General features: G+C 40.6%; 1 protein-coding gene across 1 annotated transcript in view; it reads right to left on the bottom strand.

Annotated features, from left to right (window-relative positions):
• pou6f2 (POU class 6 homeobox 2) overlaps positions 1-26,678 on the bottom strand; it is a 173,634-nt gene that overhangs the window by 15,587 nt on the left and 131,369 nt on the right. The window contains exons 6-7 of the mRNA XM_060900036.1: positions 21,831-22,040; positions 1,675-1,831 (exon numbers count right to left, since the gene is read on the bottom strand). Of these exons, the coding sequence (XP_060756019.1) occupies positions 1,675-1,831; positions 21,831-22,040 (367 nt within the window). The remainder of the gene's footprint in view (positions 1-1,674; positions 1,832-21,830; positions 22,041-26,678) is intronic.

Genomic DNA, 26,678 nt, shown 5'->3' with positions numbered 1-26,678 from the left:
TACAAATTTTCAAGTACTGTGAAGCAATGTTTGTACATGATGGGAACTGTAATAACAACTGAAGTGGTGACAATCCTTGTGGTTTTCTGGAGAGGACACTTTCTGGCAGGCACACATTTCAACCACACTTGAAGCTCTGCTGCAAATGTGTCTCGCATCTGTTTCAAGTCCTGTTTTTTACTGTGCAACAGAGTATTCTGTTTCAAAACATAGACGTATTTTCTTAAAAAAAAAAAAATCATTTACAACCTCATAATATGGTGAGTGGTTTCCAGAGAGGACTTTTTGACAGACAAAGAATCCTGTTGGAGGCACTTAGCTTACAAAAAATGTAACTTCCAATTAAATATCTTTCTATTGTGAATGAAAATATATGTTCCAAAGTAAAACCTAGTTAGTGCTAAAATGCAATTCTGAATTTAACCAGAAAAATATGTATAATAATTAAATTAGAATTAAACAAAATGACCAGAAGATCAAAACTGAGCCTGCATTTGACTCTTGCAAACATAAGAACTTAGAAGAGACATTACTGCTGTAGGTAGAGTGGTGTGTCCCTGTAAAATAAGGTATAATAAACTCCAGCACCTGCGACCCTGTAGAACAGGATAAAGTGGCTAGAGATAATGAGATAAGATGAGATAAACTCCAGCATATATATATATATATATATATATATATATATATATATATATATATATATATATATATATATATATATATATATACTAGACCTAGTTGTAGGGGTTACTTGGTGTTATTCAAAAAGCTAACCATGATTATGAAGCAGCCCATAAAGCCTTCAGTCATTCAGTCTGATCAAAACAAACATCAAGCCTTTTCTAGAAGTGGGTTACTGATTTTTCTCATCTTTTTCAACCTATGTTCTCCAGATTTGTGCTAGAGAAGGATGCTGTGACAAATACTGTGTGGCATAGAAGGCTACACCATGGCAGCAAATTGATGAAATGAATAGAGAATGCCAGAGGTATTACATACATTTTGACACAGAGGAAGGGGGGAAAAGAATTATGAAACAGACCATTGGCTACGTTTGCAACAAGTCGATCAATGGCAACTTCCCTTTTATTGAATTCAAAACTCCATCGCAGATGCCTTTGAAACAGGTTTAAAGCAATTGCCTGTGACAAATGAGAATTTATCTAAGTAAAGCAGTTTTTTTAAAGAGACGCCGGGTCTGTGACAGGCAGCATGGAGTGATTTATATGTGGTGGCTAAGAAACTCTGCACACAAGCCTCTGTTTATGACACATGCACTTTTTAATGCACACAGTCACAAAGAAAAAGTGCACAAAACCAATCCATATACTGTTTGGCTCCAGACAAAGACAGGGATAAATATCAGTACAGTGTTTGGCCATGTAGATGGCAGACCTTGATACATAAGTTTCAGAACCCTCAGAGTTTCTTTGTACTCTGGCTTGAACAGACCTTTGTTGTGTATTTGAGCACTACAACCTCTGCTTGCTTTATAATATTCCTTCATTTTCTTAAACCTTCAAGTGCTTATAGAGCTACGCCTGTTATATCCACCATTTCACCAAACAGTAATTTTATCCAGGATGTGTGTGTGTGTGTGTGTGTGTGTGTGTGTGTGTGTGTGTGTGTGTGTGTGCATCTACGTATATGAGAGGGTGAGGTATTTGTACTCACTGCTAACCAGCTGCCCCACACTAAGTGCTGAAGATGAGGATGAAGAGGTTGAGGAGGATGAAGAGGCTTGGCGGAGAGGACTCTGGCTGTGGGGCATTCTCAGCAGGCCTGGCTGAGACACCGGTGGAGGCGGCTGGGCCTGGGCAGCCTGAGACAACTGCAGACAGGTGCAAACAAACACACATAGAACTGTAAGTACCAGAGACAGTACAGAATGTATGAGATTGAGTGTATCAGTTAAGGTAAAGATGAAGGTAAGAAAGACCAGGAATAGCTGAGATGCCAATTTTAGAGTTTACCATTCTCGGCTCTCATACACATACTCAATGTAGTATAAAAATACCATGCCTTTGCTCAAAGAGAAACAGGTGTGCACTGAAATTTAGGAAAAATTCACTCACCAGCCACTTTAATAGGAACACCTGTACACCTGGTCATTCTAGTCATTCATGCAATTACGGTATATGTGGCCAAAAGTGGGGCGGCACGGTGGTGTAGTGGTTAGCGCTGTCGCCTCACAGCAAGAAGGTCCGGGTTCGAGCCCCGTGGCCAGCAAGGGCCTTTCTGCGCGGAGTTTGCATGTTCTCCCCATGTCCGCGTGGGTTTCCTCCGGGTGCTCCGGTTTCCCCCACAGTCCAAAGACATGCAGGTTAGGTTAACTGGTGACTCTAAATTGACCGTAGGTGTGAATGTGAGTGTGAATGGTTGTCTGTGTCTATGTGTCAGCCCTGTGATGACCTGGCGACTTGTCCAGGGTGTACCCCGCCTTTCGCCCATAGTCAGCTGGGATAGGCTCCAGCTTGCCTGCGACCCTGGAGAACAGGATAAAGCGGATAGAGATAATGAGATGAGATGATGAGATGTGGCCAAAAGTACAACCCCGATTCCAAAAAAGTTGGGACAAAGTACAAATTGTAAATAAAAACGGAATGCAATGATGTGGAAGTTTAAAAATTCCATATTTTATTCAGAATAGAACATAGATGATATATCAAATGTTTAAACTGAGAAAATGTATCATTTAAAGAGAAAAATTAGGTGATTTTAAATTTCATGACAACAACACATCTCAAAAAAGTTGGAACAAGGCCATGTTTACCACTGTGAGACATCCCCTTTTCTCTTTACAACAGTCTGTAAACGTCTGGGGACTGAGGAGACAAGTTGCTCAAGTTTAGGGATAGGAATGTTAACCCATTCTTGTCTAATGTAGGATTCTAGTTGCTCAACTGTCTTAGGTCTTTTTTGTCGTATCTTCCGTTTTATGATGCACCAAATGTTTTCTATGGGTGAAAGATCTGGACTGCAGGCTGGCCAGTTCAATACCCGGACCCTTCTTCTACGCAGCCATGATGCTGTAATTGATGCAGTATGTGGTTTGGCATTGTCATGTTGGAAAATGCAAGGTCTGCCCTGAAAGAGACGTCGTCTGGATGGGAGCATATGTTGCTCTAGAACCTGGATATACCTTTCAGCATTGATGGTGTCTTTCCAGATGTGTAAGCTGCCCATGCCACACACACTAATGCAACCCCATACCATCAGAGATGCAGGCTTCTGAACTGAGCGCTGATAACAACTTGGGTCGTCCTTCTCCTCTTTAGTCCGAATGACACAGCGTCCCTGATTTCCATAAAGAACTTCAAATTTTGATTCGTCTGACCACAGAACAGTTTTCCACTTTGCCACAGTCCATTTTAAATGAGCCTTGGCCCAGAGAAGACGTCTGCGCTTCTGGATCATGTTTAGATACGGCTTCTTCTTTGAACTATAGAGTTTTAGCTGGCAACGGCGGATGGCACGGTGAATTGTGTTCACAGATAATGTTCTCTGGAAATATTCCTGAGCCCATTTTGTGATTTCCAATACAGAAGCATGCCTGTATGTGATGCAGTGCCATCTAAGGGCCTGAAGATCACGGGCACCCAGTATGGTTTTCCGGCCTTAACCCTTACGCACAGAGATTCTTCCAGATTCTCTGAATCTTTTGATGATATTATGCACTGTAGATGATGATATGTTCAAACTCTTTGCAATTTTACACTGTCAAACTCCTTTCTGATATTGCTCCACTATTTGTCGGTGCAGAATTAGGGGGATTGGTGATCCTCTTCCCATCTTTACTTCTGAGAGCCGCTGCCACTCCAAGATGCTCTTTTTATACCCAGTCATGTTAATGACCTATTGCCAATTGACCTAATGAGTTGCAATTTGGTCCTCCAGCTGTTCCTTTTTTGTACCTTTAACTTTTCCAGCCTCTTATTGCCCCTGTCCCAACTTTTTTGAGATGTGTTGCTGTCATGAAATTTCAAATGAGCCAATATTTGGCATGAAATTTCAAAATGTCTCACTTTTGACATTTGATATGTTGTCTATGTTCTATTGTGAATACAATATCAGTTTTTGAGATTTGTAAATTATTGCATTCCATTTTTATTTACAATTTGTATTTTGTCCCAACTTTTTTGGAATCGGGGTTGTATATGGACACCTGATCACTGAGCATTACTCTCCAAAACTCTGGGCATCATTATGGAGTTGGTTCCCCCTTGCTATAATAGCCTCCACTCATCTGGGAAGGCTTTCCACTAGATTATGAAATGTGGCTGTCGGGATTTCTGCCCATTCACCCACAAGAGCATAGTGAGGTCAGGCACTGACATCAAGCGAGGAGGCTAGGGGTGCAGTCAGCATTCCAGTTTATCCCAAAGGTGTTAGTGAGGTTGAGGTTAGGGCTCTCTACTGTCCACTTGATTGCAAAGGATTTCTTTTTGTATCTTGCTTTGTGCACAAAAACATTGTTATGCTGGAACAGGTTTGAGTCCTTTAGTTCCAATAAAGGGACTATAAAACTATAGCAAACAGCAACATCCCAGACAAAGATATTCTAAACTAAACATGTGATCATGTTCTGTGGTGATATCAAGGATCAACTTAGGATCAAAACCTTATATCAAGGTTTTGATATATATGTCAAAATATCAAAATCACAAAATTGTCAGAGAGAGTCTTAAAATTCCAAGTTTTTTTTCCATTTTTCTGCATGAACAGTGCATTTCACAAGTAAGTAGCTATAACAGAGCTGTTTTGTGCATATTTGTTAAAAATAATTCAGCCTGTTGTATTGAAGTTGCAGTGTGGAGAAGTAGCTGATTTATATTGAAGTGGGGTGATATAAAAAAGGAACATCCAAAAACCAAGTAATAAGTTTATTCACATGTGACATTCATGTCACTTTTCTATAAAGGACCATGGACATTTATGAAAATGTTAATGCATATTGTGTAGTGTAAAACGTTTCACTGACTAAAAGACGATGTTTCGTGGATAGGACAGGAATTTTAAGGCTTTGTGTTGGATAATACAACTGTGTCTGCATATTTTGAAACCCAGGGTCAAACACTGATGATGAAAATGACAAATGCCATTGGCGGGGGCTTGCACCCATTCAGTGACTGCAGTGAGCTCATTGTTCTCTTTTAAGATCAGAGTTGCCCAGTGCTTTGTGCAGCGGTGCTTCTGTGCTCGCTTTCTGGATCCATGACACGGTGTTCCAAGCGCTGTTGCCCAGTGGTGTCAAGGTGGCTGTGCAAACGGGGTGGGATTTGCCTTCATGCACCTGTTGGTGGGACTGTGGCTAGCTATGCTACTGGAGACACATCCTGACCTCTTTTGGTGGACTTTTTTTTTTCTAATTGTAAGGCGACATTGGGTGTGAGAAAGGCGATATAGAAGTTTAACTTTATTATTATTTCCTGAAATTATGCTTGTGTCTGCATGAAAATAGACCCCATAGTGTGGGGGGGGGGTCTACACACTTTAATACACTGCAATACAAAAAATAAATAAATAAAAATTGTGCCCTCTAATATTTGATTGGACCTGACTGAATTTGATTGGACTGCGTTTAGCTTTGATTACAGCATGCATTCACCATGGTATTGTATCAATAAATTTATGCAATTTCACAACATTTATTTCAGTCCAGAGTTGTATTAACTTTGAGCCGAGATCTTGTTTTGAGGATGGGAAACTGAACCACTGCATAAAATCTTCTCCAGCACATCCCAACGATTCTCAATGGAGTTAAGGTCGGGACTCTGTGGTGGCCAATTCATGTGTGAAAATGATTCCTCATGCTTCCTGAACCACTCTTTCACAGTCTGAGCCTTAATTTTATGCCTGTGCCATCAGGGAAGAAAAATCCATTGATGTGGTAACCTGGCTATTCTGTACATTCAGGTCATCAGCTGACTTCATTTTATTGCCCCATAACATTGCTGAGTCTTGACCTGACCAACTGAAACAACCACAGATTATAACACTGCCTCCAGAGGCTTGTACAGTGGCCAGTATGCATGATGGGTGCATTGCTTCATGTGCTTCACTTCTTACCCTGACACACCCATCACTCAAGAATAGGGTAAATCTGGGCTTATCAAACCACATGACCTTTTTCCATTGCTCCAGAGTCCAATCTTTATGCTCCCTAGCAAATTTAAGCATTTTCTCCTGATTAGTCTAACAAGTGTTTTTCTTTCTTTTATGGGCACACAGCTGTTTAGTACCAATCCTGTGAGTTCTCATCACATTGTGATTGTGGAAATGCTCTCAATTTCACTATTAAACATAGCCGTGAGTTCTACTGTCAATGTTTTTTACAATTCAGCTTCACCAAGTGGCGGCACGGTGGTGTAGTGTTGCCTCACAGCAAGAAGGTCCTGGGTTCGAGCCCAGCGGCCAGCGAGGGCCTTCCTGTGTGGAGTTTGCATGTTCTCCCCGTGTCTGTGTGGGTTTCCTCTGGGTGCTCCGGTTTCCCCCACAGTCGAAAGACATGCAGGTTAGGTTAATATGGGACGGCCTTGGGCTGAGGTGCCTTTGAGCGAGGCACCTAACTCCCAACTGCTCCCCAGACGCTGTTAGCATGGCTGCCCACTGCTCTGGGTATGTGTGTGTGCTCATTGCTCACATGTGTGTGCATGTGTGTGTTCACTGCTTCAGATGGGTTAAATGCAAAGAGGAATTTCACAAGTGTGTGATGAATAAAGTTGTTCTTTCTTTCTTTCTTTCTTTCTTTCTTTCTTTCTTTCTTTCTTTCTTTCTTTCTTTCTTCCACAGTCCAAAGACATGCAGGTTAGGTTAATTGTTGGCTCTAAATTGACCGTAGGTGTGAATGTGAGTGTGAATGGTTGTCTGTCTCTATTGCCGCTTTTCCACTACAAACGCGGCTGAGTTGGGCTGAGCCGTGCCGTGCTGAGTTGGGCTGAGTCGAGCTGAGTGGGGCTGTTGGAGTTGCATTTCGACTACAACCGCGCTGAACCGTGCTGGCTGGAAGTGGGTGGACACATTGGGTGGAGTTAGCAAAAGTGGGTGGATGTCACGTGATGTCGTTAAGCGGTGCAAACAGTGACATCAGTGATCTTTTAAGCGGTAGTCTCACAACCCGGATAGTAAACAATAAACATGGAGGACATGGAGTCGTTAGTGTTGCTGGTCTTGATTCTGTGGCTTGTTGTCACCGATAATGCCAACAGATACTGGCAAGAGCGTATAGATGAGGTGAGGCACATAAGGCTTCAGAAATTCTCGTAATTCTTCTTCCGGTTTTACAGTGTTTACAGATCCCAGCGTGCTCGCGGGGCGTGTGTGGGCATGTGAGGACACTCCTCCTCACCAATCAGTGCACAGGGGAGTGTCTCCTCACGCCCCTAGCCTCACTCAGCTCAGTTTGGCTCGCTTCAGCCCCATTCCAAAACCGTGCGAGTTTTGGGTGCTAAGCAGGGCTGAAGCGAGCTGAGTCGTGCTGCTCTAAGGTAGTCGAAACGCGAGCCGTGTCGGGCTGAAGTGAGCTGAAGCGAGCTGAAGTGAGCTGAAAAAGGGTAGTGGAAAAGGGCCATATGTGTCAGCCCAGCGATAACCTGGCGACTAGTCTAGGGTGTACCCCGCCTCTCGCCCATAGTCAGCTGGGATAGGCTCCAGCTTGCCTGCGACCCTGTAGAACAGGATAAAGCGGCTACAGATAATGGACGGAACTTCACCAAGTGTTTAAGTGATCTCTGATCATGGTCAGTCAGGATCTTTTTCCCCACCACATTTTTTCCACAAAGTTGATGCTTCACCACTATCTTACCAGGTTTTAATAATGTACTAGACAGTTCTTAACCCAATTCCGATCACTTCAGCAATGTCCTTAGTTGTTTTCTTTGCTTGATGCAGGCCAATACTTCGACCCTTCTGAAACACAGTAACATCTTTTCCATGAGCATGGGATACGTCTTCCGACATTTTTGTTTAAGAAATGAGAAGCTCCTCACTGCATCAGTTAGTGTTAAAAGAATTGTTGTCAGCTGAAACACATTAATCACTGCAGTAATTATCCAATCAAATGCTCTTATGTATTTGCTTATTTAAATACAAATGGCGGCTTTTTTTTTTTTTTTTTTGGTCAAGCAGTGTATTTGTCATACAAACACATACTGTCTGTCCACAAAACATAATCTTTTAGTCAGTGAAAAACATTTTACACGACACAATATAAAAAGTGACCTGAATGTTACATGTGAATAGTCCCATGATTCTCATGTGAAATTTGTACATTTGGATTTTAGACACTCGAAATGTTATTCTTCACATATTTTTTCACATGTAGTACGTGTTTTTTTTTTTTAACTTTTATATGCTGCATTAATTTTTTAAATAAATGATTCATGTACTTATGTTAAGTTTTCATGTGATAGGCATGCGATTTCATTTTTCACGTGATTTGTAGATAATGGCAAGAATTTTTTTATCAAAATGTGAACACACATTATTCACGTCACATGTTTACTTGAATGCACATGTGCAATTTGAGATTATTACATGCTTTTCAGATATTATTCATAAGTCCTTGTGAAAAAAAACGTGAAATATATTTGATTCTTTTTTTTCTCTAAGGCATAACAGCAATATTGCTGTGGCAGCTCCAGGTTAAGCTAAAGATTTGGATAAGGTGAGATGCTAGTTCTGGTCATATCTGTGAAGATACTCAGTCGTCCAGGTACATAGTAATCTACTATGATTACTATGATTAGATTACTATGTACCTGGACGACTGAGTATCTTCACAGATATGTTTCTACACACTTTGGGATGAGTACCCTTCGACTAGTGCGGGAGTATGAGAGGACTTCCAGAAAACTGGCAGACATCTTAGCCAGAGAGGATCGTTCAATTTTGTCAGCCTGGAACGACCATCACTGAACAGAGGTGGGGTCTATGACATCTATCAGCCACCTTCAATGCAGACATCAGCATTCTGATTTGGATTCTATTATGATCCATGAGAGGATAAATACTTGATACTCCCTATTAGACAGACAGAACTGATGATGCCTTTCGGACGAGAGGCGAAACGTCTTCAAGACTTTTCAAGCAAGTCCAGTTGCTCTCTTCTACCAACCACAGACTAGTTCTGGTCAGCAAACTTTCTTTAAACACTGCTGTCATATACAGATTAAAAATGCACAATAGGAAGACTGACATATTCAGCATTTTGTGCTTTACGTGACGCACAGATGCTCCAGTTTAGTGAAAGAAATAACCAGAATTTTACCGGGGCTGTACATGTTGTCATTAGGAGCTGTGTGTCAGGAGCATAAAACTGATGCAATCATGTTATATGCACAGTTGGTTTGCTTTTACAAGATCAAGGCAATGCAGCTCCTGTAGGTTGGCTACTTTGTGCTAGTCCCTAGTGTTATTAATTATAGTCTGCAGAGACTCTGTGTGTGTGTGTGTGTTTGAATGTCAGAACAAGTGTTGCATATACTGTCAGAACTGTCGACAGCTGCTGGAGAATTATCCTGAGTCTGCGGCGCTCGCATAGAGCCAGTTGTGTTTGACAGCCATAAATTATCAGGGACACAGAAATGGTTGGCATTTTAGAGTCCACACAAAACCATAAACGTTATTACAAACACATTAGTGTGGTTGCACGAGTGATCAAATGGCCTATGAAAATGACACACAACACCTCCCAGAGAAATGAGATTAACCGGAGTGCATTTTTTCCACTGAATGAATCTAAATCATGGGGCGGGATATGGACAAGCATTATTTCTCTGTAGTATATAGTAGTGTAGTGAAGACAAATGCTCTTGTGTGTGTGTGTGTGTGTGTGTGTGTGTGTGTGTGTGTGTGTGTGTGTGTGTGCACGCGCGTGTGTGTGCAGGGGGCTGAAAAAACCTTTTTTAATACTTCTCTATGCAGCAGTTCTATTGAATGAGTGCATTCTATTGACAAGCCTCTCTCTCTCTCTCTCTCTCTCTCTCTCTCTCTCTGTCTCTAACACACACACGTAAACATGCACAAGAGCACTTAATTATTTTTCAGGTAATTTAATACATTTCTTTTGCACACACTCAAACACACACAGCTCCACACAGACTGGCACACAGGCCTGTCTCTCTCTTACTACACACATACACACAAACCCAGAAAGGTCCTGTTATTTATTCCTAGCTAATAGAATATCTCAGTTTTCTCAGTCTCACTTTTTATTCAGTTTTAAATACACGTCATTCATTTGTTTTCAATCTATATAATATAAAGAGTAGGATACTGAGTGACAATTGTAAAGAGCTCAGATGGCCTTCAAACTGGTTACAGGCTTCAGGTGGAACATAAAAGGTATCAGGAAAAATAAGAACATAAGACATGTCACTTTCTTTATTAAAATGTGTTATTTCATCCACAGTATATCTATATAATGTGCACCAGTGTGTATTAAGCTCAGTATATAACACTTCCAAATGCTGCAATTACATTAGCGTAACTTTACGTTAATTCGGAACGGGGTGCCCAAGTAGTGAGGTTACCGCTTTGGGGTAGAAATTTTGTACACTCCTGAGATGAAGGCAACATATCATACTTATCTACAATATCTTAAATAAGAGAAAGGGGGGGGGGGGGGGGGGCATGGCATGTATTTTTGGTCTACAGGATTCTGCCCAATAGACAAGAAATTACTTCCCATAAATGACATTATTTAACACAATAGTTAACATGAACAAACCATGAATTCCAGTATTAAAGCACCAGTAACATTAATAATGCAACTAACACTTGTATTAGTTGATGAGATGAGATGATAATAATAATAATAATAATAATAATAATAATAATAATAATAATAATAATAATAATTAACCAATGTTCATCCCATCACTGAGTAAAATTAATGACCAATGAACCAACACCTTAAACAACAACATGTTAACTAGCAAAATTTAGAACTCAGCAGGCTGAGGCTGAATGGCAAATTATTTACAACTGGAAACAAGAGCTCTGTAATTTACCAACATAGGACATGTTATTAGGAACATGAAATTACAATTTTGCTAAATATTGTAAATTAATTTTAGTCATAGTTTGAATAAATAATTGCAGCATTAGATTAGATTAATCTAGATTACATTCAACTTTATTGTCATTGTGCAGATTCCAGGTACAAAGCTAATGAAATACAGTTAGCATCTAACAAGAAGTGCAAAATGTAGTATTATTTACTGCATGTGTTATCATTATTATATGGTTTATTAATGTTGAAGTTCCTGTTTTGTTGTTGTTGTTTGTTTGTTTGTTTTTTTAATGTCAGAACATCGCTATCATGTTAGTTATGGGAATCTTAATAATCTTTAATAATAATAATAATAATAATAATAATAACTAGCGGAGGGCGGCACGGTGATGTAGTGGTTAGCGCTGTCACCTCACAGCAAGAAGGTCCTGGGTTCGAGTCCCGTGGCCGGTGAGGGCCTTTCTGTGCGGAGTTTGCATGTTCTCCCCGTGTCCGCGTGGGTTTCCTCCGGGTGCTCCGGTTTCCCCCACAGTCCAAAGACATGCAGGTTAGGTTAACTGGTGACTCTAAATTGACCGTAGGTGTGAATGTGAGTGTGAATGGTTGTCTGTGTCTATGTGTCAGCCCTGTGATGACCTGACGACTTGTCCAGGGTGTACCCCGCCTTTCGCCCGTAGTCAGCTGGGATAGGCTCCAGCTTGCCTGCGACCCTGTAGAACAGGATAAAGCGGCTAGAGATAATGAGATGAATGAGATGAGATAACTAGCGGCCTTGACGGGCCCTCGCACGTGTGGTTCCACAACCCAGGACATCCCGCCACCCAACAAAACAGTCACATGTCATATATTCATCAAATGTTCATCAGACAGGCCCATAACTGCTAAAGAGTATCAGAATCAGAGTCATATTACAAGATATCGAGTTCAACATTCAGCAATATCCTACAGATATCAAATTCAACATTCAGTAATATCTTGGCATATTATATGTTATAATATTTCAACATATTACAATATATCAAAAATCATTGTGCATTTTGTCTGCGACAAAATGCACAACGATAGAAGGTCACTATTAGTGTGTGTGTGTGTGTGTGTGTGTGTGTGTGTGTGTGTGTGTGTGTGTGTGTTCGATTATTTGGTCCGCACCAGGCAGTAAAATTGTTACATTGTAGCATACAGACTGCGTGTGGTCCGCATTCGCACATGCAAACGAACCAATGCATCAGAATCATATTACAAGATATCAAGTTCAACATTCAGCAATATCTTGGCATATTATATGTTATATTATTTCAACATATTACAACATATCAAAAATCCCTTAGCAATTCAACTTCAGCAACATCTTGGCATCATGTTTGCCAAGTTTGACATGAATTTGATGAACCGTCTAGAAGGAGTACGTTAAAAATGACCATGTGTAATTTCACTCCAAATGGCCTTATGACATCATCATTCCAAAGTTCTACCCATTCATTTCAATGGGAAATGGAAAAAGGGGCGCTATGAAGTCCCTGGGCCATGCCTGGGGCCAAAAGTCTGTGGCTGAGTAGTGAGGACAATGACTGATGTGTGTATCAAATTTCATGAGTTTTCATGCATGGGAAATGCCTCAAATAAGGCCAAACGCGACAGAATAATAATAATAATCATCATCATCATCATCATCTTTGAACAACGTGGGTAACAAAAATGTTGCACTAAAGGATGTTTTCACAGGGAAGTTAGCACCCTGTTTCATACCTGAAATTTTCTTTACCATTTAACAATAACATGCAAATTGGAAGCTACAATAGCCAGGTCATTAACTGTAGTAATTAACTGTAGAGGTGTTCTATAGTGATGTACTTTAGTGATGTACTGTAGCAATGCTGCACTGCAAAAAATAGAAAACTGAACTTGAGGAGAAAATTACTTAATACTAGTGGAATTATGTTGCTGCATGGAGAGATAATTTTACTTGACAAGACATCTTGGAATAAATCGGTTACAATCTAGAACCTCAGAGTTGGTGTCTTGTATTCTTCTAAGAGGAAATGCTAGATTGTTTCAATGATATTCAAGATATTCTAACTTGCCAAGATATCATTTTTTGCAGTGTGTAGTGATGCAGTACTGGAGTGATGCACTGTAGTAATATACTTCAGTGATGTAGAGTATTGTTAATTAAATTTATTAGGGATAAAATTAGTTCATATGTTTAAAGCCTTTATTTTTCTGTAAAGCTGCTTTGCAACAATGTCTGTTGCTAAAAGCGGTATGCAAATAAACTGACTTGACGTACTGTAGTGATGTACTGTAGCAATGTCTTGTAGTGATGTACTTTAGTAATGTACTGTGATGATGTAGTGATGTATTGTATTGATGTACTGTAGTGATGCACTGTAGTGATCTCGTGATATATTGTACTGTTGTGCTGTAACAATCTATTGTAATGGTGAAGTGATTTAGTACTGTAGTGATATATTGTAGTGATGCACTGTATTAATGTAACATAGTGATGTGCTGTAGTGATGGACTGCAGTAATGTACCGTACTAATGGACTGTAGTGATGTATTATAGTAGTGATATATTCTGTAATAATGAACTATAGAGATGTACTATAGCGATGTACCATAATGAAGTACTGTAGTGATGTATTGTACTGTAGTGAAGATCACTCAAGTGCCCTGCATCTGGTGGGTCAGACCCGCAAAATGATATCCAAACCAGCTGACTTGCCAAAACATGAAAAAAAAAAAAAACCTGCATCAGAAAAATCTAAAGAGTAATGTCAATGATTTGTCAGGATTTATCTAAGCTTAAACTTGCTGATAAATATTTTTGGACTGATTAACAGCTTATGAAACAAGTGTATGTATATACATGTATAGGGCCTGTATGTCTTCTGGTATATATGGGGTTAGTTGATGGGGCACCTCTGCCAGTCATGCTGAAAAGTGATAAATGAAATTTGGTCTTTTCATTCACAACAGTCTGACTACTCGATCACTTCCAAAACTGCTTTTTGGCATGTCACATGCCGAGATTTTCCGATTGCCTTGACAGGGCCTGTGAGTTTACAAGCCTACAGATGTATGACAGCTGTTGTCACTGCATGCGTGTACATATGTAAGTTATTTTTTTATAATTATTGATCTATACCGTACGCAATTTATATCTTGCACACATGATTAGTCATTTGTGTAATTATGTCAGATTATGATAGACCAAGTACAAGTACACCAAAGAAAAGAAAGCATGTGCATTCTAACACAAAATTCAATAAAGAGTGGTCTTTTGCATTTCTGTGTCTACAGCCTGTGAAAGATTAGCCAGGCAAAGCTTTTTGCACAGTAATTATATATTATTTTTAATAAATTATTTATGAGATCTCGACCTAATGCTTAAATTTCTCTTTATATTACTAGGTTTAAAGAGATTAATATGTTGGAAATATCAGTGTTTTAATGTATCGAAAATCTAGATTTGCATCTGATAGACTCTAGTGTAGGCCTCCATCCATCCATCATCTCTAGCCGCTTATCCTGTTCTACAGGGTCTCAGGCAAGCTGGAGTCTATCCCAGCTGACTATGGGCGAGAGGCGGGGTACACCCTGGACAAGTCACCAGGTCATCACAGGGCTGACACATAGACACAAACAACCATTCACACCTACAGTCAATTTAGAGCCACCAATTAACCTAACCTGCATGTCTTTGGGGGAAACCAGAGCACCCGGAGGAAACCCATGCGGACAGCATGCAAACTCCACACAGAAAGGCCCTCGTCAGCCACTGGGCTCGAACCCAGGACCTTCTTGCTGTGAGGCAACAGTGCTAACCACTACACCACTGTACCACCCTAGTGTAGGCCTATAATAGCCTAATGTCTGTAATGATCTTAGACTAATGTGTGATTTATCAAATGTCAAGGTCATTACCCCATCAAAATAAACACTACTCGGTGCTGTCAGATGCTAAACACATGCTGCTATTAACTGACAGCAGATACACAATCCACTTGCAAGTTTTGTTACCAATATAAATATCATAAAAAGCTTAAATGCTTGGAAATTGCATATTTTAATGCCATTTTAAAAAATAAAAATTATGGGGGAGACGCATAGACCCCCTGAGGGAGGGAATACCCCTCCCTTCTTGGTGGCTTTGTTGCCATCGATCGGCCGCTGTATGGCCTCAGCCTCCGGGATCACTTCAGAAATGGACCAGCATTTGGAAGTTGGAAACTTGGGACCTATGTAGTGATATACTGCAGTCTTAGTGTTTAAGTCTAAGCTGAAAACGTATTTATTTAGTCAAGCCTTTTGTTACGAGCTTTTTATTAGGCAAAGGAGCAGATCTGGAGGGTTCTTGGGCATAGTGTTTTTGGTAAACTGGGATGTATGGATGCTGTCCCCCCCACTCTCATGTATTCACTTAGATTTGTGATGATGGAGTGGTTGGCTGCTTTATGTCCCAGGGCTCCCTTCTGTCTGTGTTACCTTCTGGCTCTCCCTTTTAGTTATGCTGTCATAGTTAGTCTTGCCGGAGTCCCTGCCTGCTTGCACTAAGCGCACAATGTACACTGTTCTTAACCATGAGGTGACAACAGGCATACCTAACAATCTGTGTGTCTCTCTCTCTCTCTCTCTCTCTCTGTTGAGATACACATGTCACTCCTGAGATACCAGTGATGCTGACATGTCCTACTCTCCAGACCTGCCTGTTTCATCCTGATGCCCTACTTTTGGCTGAAGTTCTCATTGCTTCACTCCTGTGGAGGATGGCCTTATATGGACAGTCTAAAGATACACTTAGAAGATGGTTCTGGACACTTAATACAAACAGTTTCGATATGATGGCTTAGGACTACAATTAAAAAAAGTTAAAGTCCTTCCCACGCCGTGTGGCGCCGATCTCCGTTTCCACAGCCCTCGGCCTCTCACATAGCTAGGGTTACAGCGGGGGGCTAGTCCTCTGGTAACCACGAGAGTTTAACTCCCCACTCGCATCTCTATTGCAGCGTGCCTTGCCAGATGGTAGTAGGTACCATTTTTATGATGGTCTTTGGTATGACCCGACTGTGAATAGAACTCACGATCGAGAGGCGGACACACTACCACTAGGCCACTAGCCGGTCTTAGGACTACAATTGCCATGATAAATTTAGGACTGCAGTTGCCAAGAACAGTTTTGCACTCAAGCCTTAATTAATGAAAAACTGATAACTTTAAGAAAATAAACTTCATGTCAAAACTATAATGAATTTCCTGGTTACACAATTGTACCTTTTGACCATATAGGACACACTTTTAGAAGCGAATTATTCATCATGCTATCTGTTATCACTGAAATGAGGATGGGTTCCCTTTTGAGTCTGATTCCTCTCAAGGTTTCTTCCTCATGTTGTATCAAGGAGTTTTTCCTTGTCACTAGGTTTGCTCATTAGAGATAAATTTATTAATTCATATGTTTAAAATCTATGTTTTTCTGTAAAGCTGCTTTGCAACAATGACTAGCTGGAAAAGTGCTATACAAATACCGTAAGTTGACATGATGTAATGTTCTGTAGTGAAGTACTGTAGTCATGTATTGTAGCGATGTACTCTAGTGATGCACTGTAGTGATGTACTATGGTGATATATTGTAATGATGTACTGTAGTAATGTACCATAGTGATGGACTGTAGTGATGTAATGTAGTGTGTATCTAGCAGTAAAATACTACTTTATAGAAGTAGCAGTGTGTAGAAATGTACTTTTGTGATGGACTGTAGCGATGTACTGTGCTCCAATTCCAAAAAAGTTGGGACACTGTGTAAAACATACAACCCCGATTCCAAAAAAGTTGGGACAAAGTACAAATTGTAAATAAAAACGGAATGCAATAATTTACAAATCTCAAAAACTGATATTGTATTCACAATAGAACATAGACAACATATCAAATGTTGAAAGTGAGACATTTTGAAATTTTATGCCAAATATTGGCTCAGTTGAAATTTCATGACAGCAACACATCTCAAAAAAGTTGGGACGGGGCAATAAGAGGCTGGAAAAGTTAAAGGTACAAAAAAGGAATAGCTGGAGGACCAAATTGCAACTCATTAGGTCAATTGGCAATAGGTCATTAACATGACTGGGTATAAAAAGAGCATCTTGGAGTGGCAGCGGCTCTCAGAAGTAAAGATGGGAAGAGGATCATCAATCCCCCTAATTCTGCGCTTACAAATAGTGGAGCAATATCAGAAAGGAGTTCGACAGTGTAAAATTGCAAAGAGTTTGAACATATCATCATCTACAGTGCATAATATTATCAAAAGATTCAGAGAATCTGGAAGAATCTCTGTGCGTAAGGGTCAAGGCCGGAAAACCATACTGGGTGCCCGTGATCTTCGGGCCCTTAGACGGCACTGCATCACATACAGGCATGCTTCTGTATTGGAAATCACAAAATGGGCTCAGGAATATTTCCAGAGAACATTATCTGTGAACACAATTCACCGTGCCATCCGCCGTTGCCAGCTAAAACTCTATAGTTCAAAGAAGAAGCCGTATCTAAACATGATCCAGAAGCGCAGACGTCTTCTCTGAGCCAAGGCTCATTTAAAATGGACTGTGGCAAAGTGGAAAACTGTTCTGTGGTCAGACGAATCAAAATTTGAAGTTCTTTAGGGAAATCAGGGACGCCGTGTCATTCGGACTAAAGAGGAGAAGGACGACCCAAGTTGTTATCAGCGCTCAGTTCAGAAGCCTGCATCTCTGATGGTATGGGGTTGCATTAGTGTGTGTGGCATGGGCAGCTTACACATCTGGAAAGACACCATCAATGCTGAAAGGTATATCCAGGTTCTAGAGCAACATATGCTCCCATCCAGACGACGTCTCTTTCAGGGAAGACCTTGCATTTTCCAACATGACAATGCCAAACCACATACTGCATCAATTACAGCATCATGGCTGCGTAGAAGAAGGGTCCGGGTACTGAACTGGCCAGCCTGCAGTCCAGATCTTTCACCCATAGAAAACATTTGGCGCATCATAAAACGGAAGATACGACAAAAAAGACCTAAGACAGTTGAGCAACTAGAATCCTACATTAGACAAGAATGGGTTAACATTCCTATCCCTAAACTTGAGCAACTTGTCTCCTCAGTCCCCAGACGTTTACAGACTGTTGTAAAGAGAAAAGGGGATGTCTCACAGTGGTAAACATGGCCTTGTCCCAACTTTTTTGAGATGTGTTGTTGTCATGAAATTTAAAATCACCTAATTTTTCTCTTTAAATGATACATTTTCTCAGTTTAAACATTTGATATATCATCTATGTTCTATTCTGAATAAAATATGGAATTTTGAAACTTCCACATCATTGTATTCTGTTTTTATTTACAATTTGTACTTTGTCCCAACTTTTTTGGAATTGGGGTTGTAAATAAAAACAGAATGTGAAGATTTGCAAATCATAGAAACCCTATATTTCATTGAAAATAGTACAAAGACAACATATCAAATGTTGAAACTGAGATTTTTTTTATTGTTTTTTGAAAAATGTATGCTCATTTTGGATTTGGTATCAACAGCACATTTCAAAAACGTTGGGAAATGAAATATAGGGTTTCTATGATTTGCAAATTATCCCATTCAGTTTTTATTTACAGTTTACACAGTGTACCAACGTTTTTGGAATTGTGGTTGTATTAATGCACTCTAGTGATATACTGTAGTGATGTAGTGTATTAATGCACTCTAGTGATATACTGTAGTGATGTAGTGTATTAATGCACTCTAGTGATATACTGTAGTGATGTAGTGTATTAATGCACTCTAGTGATATACTGTAGTGATGTAGTGTATTAATGTACTCTAGTGATATAGTGTAGTGATGTACTGTATTAATGTACTCTAGTGATATAGTGTAGTGATGTGCCGTAATGATATACTGTATTAATGTACTCTAGTGATATACTATAGTGATGTGCCAAAAGGATTTACTGTAGTAATGTACTACAGTGATATACTGTAGTGATGTGCCATAATGATGTACTGTCCTAAGTAACTGTAGTGATATACTGTAGTGATGTGCCATAATGATGTACTGTAGTGATGTACTGTAGTAATATATATACTCACTGGCAACTTTAATAGGCAGTAGTTCTTGATTCTAAGATTCCTGCTCTTGGCGAGTAGGAGTGGAAACTAATGTGGTCTTCTGCTGCTGCAGAAGATGCTTTTCTGCTCACCATGGTTGTAAAGAGTGATTGTGAGTTACTACAACTGAAACCAATCTGGCCATTTTCCTTTAACCTCTCTTATCAACAAGGCATTTCCACCCACAGAACTGTCGCTTACTCAGTGTTTTTTGTTTTTCACACCATTCTGTGTAAACTTTAGAGACTGTTGTGTGTGAAAACCCCAGGAGATCAGCAGTTTCTGAAATACTCAAACCAGTTCATCTGGCACCAACACCCATGCCACAGTGAAAGTCACACTTTGAGATCACAATTTTTCCCATTCTGATGTTTGAAGTGAACATTAACTGAAGCTATTGATTTGTATCTGCATGATTTTATGCATTGTGCTGCTGTCAAGGGATCGGCTGATTAGAGAACTGCATAAAAGAGCAGGTGTGTGGGTGTGCCTAATAAAGTGGCTGGTGAGTGTACTGTAATAATGTACCATAGTGATGTACTGTAGCAATGTAATGGAGTGTGGATTGAGCAGTAAAATACTATTTTATGTTAGTAGCACTCTAGAAATGTACTGTAGTGATGAACTACAGTGATATACCGTAGTGATGTATTGGAGTGATGTACAATACTGATGTATCATAGTGATGTACTGTACTGTAGTGACATACTGTATCAATCTACTGTAGTAATATACCATAGTAATGTACTATACAGCAGTAATGTACTATAATTAGACGAAGTTATGTACTATAGTTAGAGAAGACGAAGGAGATTGTTGTGGACTTCAGGAGAGCGCGCACCCAGCATGCTCCACTATCTATCGACGGTGCTGCAGTGGAGAGGGTGAGCAGCACCAAGTTTCTGGGTGTGCACATCTCTGAAGACCTGTCCTGGAACAACAACAACACATCACTGGCCAGAAAAGCCCAACAGCGTCTGTACTTCCTCTGCAAACTGAGGAGAGCAAGAGTCTCGGCCCCCATCATACACACATTCTACAGAGGCACCATCGAGAACATCCTGACCAGCTGCATCACCGTGTGGTACGGCGCCTGCACCGTGTCCTACTGCAAGACTCTGCAGTGCATCGTGAGAGCAGCTGAGAAGATCATTGATGTCTCTCTCCCTTCTCTTATGGATATCTATAACTCCCGCCTCACCCGCAAAGCCATCAGGATTGCAGGTGACCCCACCCACCCATCTCACAGCCTCTTCAGCCTGCTGCCATCGGGGAGGAGACTGCGGAGTGTCTGGGCCAAAACCAGCAGGCTCAAGAACAGTTTCTTTCACCAGGCGGTCAGGAGGCTCAACTTGCTCCCTGTTCTGCCCCTCCTCCCCCCTCTGCCCCCTGCCACAGATTCTGCCCGCACACCCCCCTTCAGCATCTGACATGTCATCCTCACAGTTTCCCCCCCCAACACACACACACACACACACACACACACACATATCGTTCATTAACACACTGAACTCAGGGACCGCACATCTCACTTTACTTCGCCCATTTGCACTATTCCGCACTACCTCATCTTAACAGCTGCTAGTTTGTTTATTCTGCTTATTTCATGTTTCATGTTTACCTGCTATACCTCAAGTGCCCTTGACTGTTTGGTTATTTGTACCAATTGTGTGTGTGTGTGTGTGTGTGTGTGTGTGTGTGTGTGTGTGTGTGTGTGTGTGTGTGTGTGTGTGTGTTTAGTCTAGTTAATATCTAGAGTGTTTATACTGTTTATATTGTCTGTTTGAGTGTTTAGTCTGTCTTGTTGTTATCTAGTGTTTATACTGTTTATTTATACTGTTTATATTGTTTGAGTGTTTAGTCTAGTTCATATCTAGAGTGTTTTATACTGTTTATATTGTCTGAGTGTTTAGTCTGTCTTGTTCTTATCTAGTGTTTACACTGTTTATATTGTCTGAGTGTTTAGTCTATGTCTTGTTCTTATCTAGTGTTTATACTGTTTATTTATTCTGTTTATATTGTTTGAGTGTTTAGTCTGTCTAGTTCCTATCTAGAGTGTTTATACTGTTTATATTGTTTGTTTTTTTCAATTATTCTATTTTTATTTATTGCATTGCCAGTTTGCACCGTGGGTCAGAGAGGACTGATATTTCATCTGTGCTGTATGTCGAGCATGTATAGCATATTTGACAATAAAGTTGACTTGACTTGACTAGTTAGGTGATGTATTTAGTGATGCCCTGTAGAAATGTTCCATAGTGATGTACTGTGATGTCTTGATGTACTATAGCAATGTAATGTAGCGTGTATCTAGCAGTTAAATACTTTTATTTAAGTAGCAGTGTGTAGTAATGTATCAGGATAATGTACTATACATGTAGTGATGTGTTGCAGAATGTATAGGGTTTTGTGTATGTAGCAGTGTGTAATAATATACTGTCATATAGTGCAAAATAATATTTTTATGAGGCAGTGTTCACTGAAAAAACTTTTGTTGCTATATGCAACAGTGTGTGATAATGCACCATAGTGCGCGCAACATTGTGCAACAAATTAGTAAAGTGTATACAGTATGCAACAGTATGCATTGTGTGTGTGTGTGTGTGTGTGTGTGTGTGTGTGTGTGTGTGTGTGTGTGTGTGTTATAATGTAGTATAGTGCATGTGACATTAGTGCTGACCTGCTGTCCAGGTTTTATTGGTGATAGTGTGATTCCCTGTGTATTGATGACAGGCAGAATCTGGTTCCCAATCACTGTGGCGATGATCTGGCCTTGTGCATTGGTCAGCAGTTGTGGCGTGATTGGCTGGACCTGGAGAGATGAAGTCCCACCCCCTGTTTGGTTAGAAGGTCCTGCAGAGTTTGGCATCAGTGGGATTGTACCAATTATCTATAAATATAAGGGTGGACAAAGAACATTTTCAAAGTTTATTAAGAGACCTGTTCATTCACATCAGGTAAAATGAAATATGTAGTTATGTGATTAATCATGTAGAAGCACATGTGCTAAAATCAAGAAAAACATTAAAGTATAATGAGGAAGTGCTTAATAAAACGTTAAATAGTAAGATCTAAACTTCCACTACCAATTCATCAATTTTTAAAATAAATATATTTGTGTCAAATTATTTTACACTGGCCTTCACTAATTACTGTCAAGTTGTTGTTGTTTTCCAAAGAAAAAAGATTTCCGTATAATATGTATTTGTGAGTAAGTTCATTGTAGTGGACGTCTGAAAAGAGCCTGTTTACTTGAGAGGACATGAACGAAATAATTGAACAGCTGAAGAAGTTGCTGGAAGATTGAGCGCACACACACACACACACACACACACACAAATGACATCTATATGTCCTTGTATCAGAAACCTCAGATCATCAGACTTGTTTTGCTTAGGACTGTCAGGTACATCCCACATGATTATCCGTCATAGTGGTTTGAGTATTGCTAAGGTCAAAGTGCTACAGAAATGTAGACATATACCATACACACAGCCTGTGTGCTGATTTCCACACACATATAATACACACCTTGTAAAGGTCAGGATGTGAGTAGATTTGTGTTAACTGGTGCACACCACTGACTCATATCCATTATAAGACCAGCTGAAATGAGTATGTGTCTATATATACACTTGATAAAACACAGTAGATCAACACCAGTGGATGATATGGCATCCCAAACGATCACAGACTGCAGAAACTTCACACTGGACTTGAAACACCTTGGATTCTGTACCTCTCCACTCTTCCTGCAGACTCTAGGACCTTGATTTCCAAATGAAATGCAAAATTTACTTTCATCTGAAAAGAGGACTTTGGACCACTGAGTAACAGTGATTTCTCCTTAGCCCAGGTAAGACACTTCTGATGTTGTTTCTGGTTCAGGAGTGGCTTGATATGAGGAATGTGACAGTTGTAAGCCCTTTCCTGAAGATGTTTGTGCGTGGTGGCTCTTGATGCACTGACACCAGCCTCAGTCCACTCCTTGTGAAGCTCTCCCAAGCTCTTGAATAAACTTTTCTTGACAATCCTCTCAAGGCTGCGGTCATCCCTGTTGCTTGTGTACCTTTTCCAGCCAGCCTTTTCAGCAGTGACCTAATGTGGCTTACCCTCCTTGTGGAGGGTGTCAATGATTTCTCTTCTGGACAACTGTCAAGTCAGCAGTCTTCCCTATGATTGTGATTGCATGTACTGAACTAGGCCGAGAGATACATGGTATTTATACTGTTTTGCTCAAACTTGAAATGAAATATTCTAATATTTTGAGATACTGGATTTCTGATTTTCATGAGCTATAAGCCATAATCATCAAAATGAAAACAAAAAAGCCTTGAAACATTTCACTTTACTTTTAATGAATATAAAATAAATTAAAGTTTACCTTTTTTAATTAAATTATAAATTATATAAATTATAATATATAAATTAATTATATATTGAGACTGGGAACCCCCCAGCAACATACCCTTGTGAGCAAGAAATTAATGTATGAATGGAAATTGACCTGAAATTGAACATAGTAACAAAGCTGAACACCTTGAACGACCATGCCCAACTACACAACTGTATGAAGTACCTCTTGAAAATCTCCTAGAAGATGTGAATGCAGCAGTATGAACAATCCCTACTATGACTATCACTGAGACCAACAAGCTCAGCATACATCACAGCAACAGTGATATCCTGGAAATGCTTGGCTAAAAGATGGACACATACCATAAGGTGCAATACCCACCATGGAAGAGAAGGTTAGAGGCTAAGATCAAGGCAACCCAGAGAGAAGTTAGCCAGCTATCAGAACTCCAGAAAGGTATGATAAGGAAAAGGCTACCTGTCTATACCTGAGGACAGAGAGACTGCCAAACAAAGACTCACAGCCCTGGCTATCTATCTAAGGAAGTAAAGCTGAAGCCAGGAGAATAAATAGGATGTTCTCCACTCAACCATCAAAGGTGTACACCCAGTGGCAGGGTAATAACAACATGGTTCCAAATCCACCAAGGCTGGAAACTGAACAGTACTAGGAAGGGATATGGGACCAAATAGACCTGAGAGCCAAATACAGAAATCTCCCTGAACAAGACCCAGTAACCATCACTGTGGCAGACATCCAAGTAAGAGTCTTGAAAATGAAGAACTGGACAGCACCAGACCCAGAGATGGTTCACACCTACTGCCTAGTGATGAACCAGCTGCTTGTGGACGGGACTGACCTGAAATGGCTGACTGAAGGTCGGACAGTCCTGATCCTGAAGGACCCACAGAAGGGATCAGTCCCATCCAACTACTGCCTGATAACCTGCCTTTGCACAACATGGAAGCTCCTGTCAGGTGTCATAGTGGATAAGATGAGTAGGCACATGACTCAATACATGAGTGAGGCCCAGAAAGGTAGGAACACCAGAGGAGCAGAACATCAGCTACTGGTAGACAGTGTAGTAGCTTGAGACTGCAGAACATACCAATCTGTGCACTGCCTGGATTGACTACAAGAAAGCCTATGACTCGATGCCCTACACATTGATCCTGGAATGCTTGAAACTGTACAACAGGATTCAACAGGACTCTCAGAAACTTCATCAATAACTCAATGAGGCTGTGGAAAACAACCAACTTCAAGCCAATAACACAGGTCACCATCAAGTGTGGCATATACCAAGGAGATTCCCTGTCCCCACTGCTATTCTGCATAGGACCAAACCCCCTCAGCCAGATCATCACCAAGACTGGCTATGGATACACACTGAGAAATAGAGCAACCATCAGCCACCTCCTCTACATGAATGACATCAAGCTGTATGCCACGTCTGAGCAAGACATTGACTCACTGATCCATACCATCAGGATCTACAGCAATGACATTGGAATGTCATTTGGACTAGATAAGTGTGCCCAGATGGTAACAAGGAGAGGGAAAGCAGTCAGATCTGAAGGGATGGTGCTACCAGATGGCATAATAGGAGAGGTGGAAGACAGCTACAAGTACCTTGGAACCCCGCAGGCAAATGGTAACCATGAAGAGGCTGCTAGGAAAGCAGCAACAGCCAAATACCTATGGAGGGTAAAGCAAATCCTGAGAAGTCAGCTGAATGGGAAGAACAAGGTCTGGGCCACCAACACCTACACCTTGCCAGTCATCAGATACCCTGCTGGCATAATAAGATAGCTGAAGGAGGAGATAGAGGCCACTGACATCAGGACAAGAAAACTCCTGACAATGCACAGAGGGTTTCACTCCAAGTCCAGCATCTTGAGGCTGTACACTAAGAGGAATGAAGGAGGCCAAATACTAGTGAGTGTCAGAGCCACTATCCAGGATCCACAACAAAGATCCACGAGTACATCAGGGAGATGGCCCTGAATGATGAAGTGCTTAGTGAATACCTCAGGCAGCAGAAACCTGAGAAGGAAGTGCAAGAGGAACCATCATGGAAAGACAAACCATTGCATGGGATGTACCATCAGCAGATAGAAGAAGTGGCTGATATTGAAAATTCCTACCAGTGGCTGTATAAAGTTGGACTGGAAGACTGCACAGAGGCACTAATCATTGCTGCACAGGAACAGGCCCTAAGTACAAGATTGATAGAGCCCGGGGTCTACCACACGAGGCAGGACCCCAGGTGCAGACTGTGCAAAGATGCCCCCAAGACAATCCAGCGCATAACAGCAGGGTGTAAGATGCTAGCAGGAAGAGCGTACATGGAACACCATAACCAAGTGGCTGGAATAGTGTACAGAAACATCTGTGCTGAGTATGGTCTGGAAGTCCCAAGGTCAAAGTGGGACACACCTCTGAAGGTGGTTGGGAATGACTAAGCTAAGATCCTGTGGGACTTCCAGATACAGACAGACAAACTGGCAATGGCTAACCAACTGGGCATGGTAACGGTGGACAAACAGCAAAACAAGGCTGTGGTGATAGATGTGGCAATACCAAGTGACAATAACATCAGGAAAAAGGAACTTGAGAAGCTCAAGAAGTCTCAAGGGCTGAAAGAAGAGCTAGAAAAGATGTGGAAGATGAAGACCACAGTGGTAGGAGCCCTCAGTGCAGTGACTCCAAATTGGGAGAGTGGCTCCAACAGATCCCAGGAACAACATCTGAGATTTCTGTCCAGAAAAGCAAAGTCCTAGGAACAGCTAAGATACTACGCAGGACCCTCAAACTCCCAGGCCTCTAGTAGTTTGAGGCCAGAGGAGGGGCGAGCGGGGAATATATATATATATATATATATATATATATATATATATATATATATATATTTTTTCCCCCCTTGGCTCCTCTATATTCTCAAAACGTCCCACTGCCTCCTTGTTTTCTCTCCTTCATTTATTGTTTATTTCTTCCAGTTCTTTTCCTTTCTCTATTCAGCTCTCTATTCTCAAAACATCATCCACCTGAAATGTATGGTCAGGGGTTAATGAGACTGGGAGTCAAATAATATTATTGAATATTTATTATAATATTTTATTATCTTTCAATGGCTGTGAAATTCTGAATATGGAATTTATTATCACTGTT

Source organism: Neoarius graeffei, chromosome 19, assembly GCF_027579695.1.
Source record: "Neoarius graeffei isolate fNeoGra1 chromosome 19, fNeoGra1.pri, whole genome shotgun sequence".
Classification (NCBI taxonomy): Eukaryota; Metazoa; Chordata; class Actinopteri; order Siluriformes; family Ariidae; genus Neoarius; species Neoarius graeffei.
Note: the sequence above shows the minus strand (reverse complement) of the source record. Positions and strands in the feature narration are given on the sequence as shown.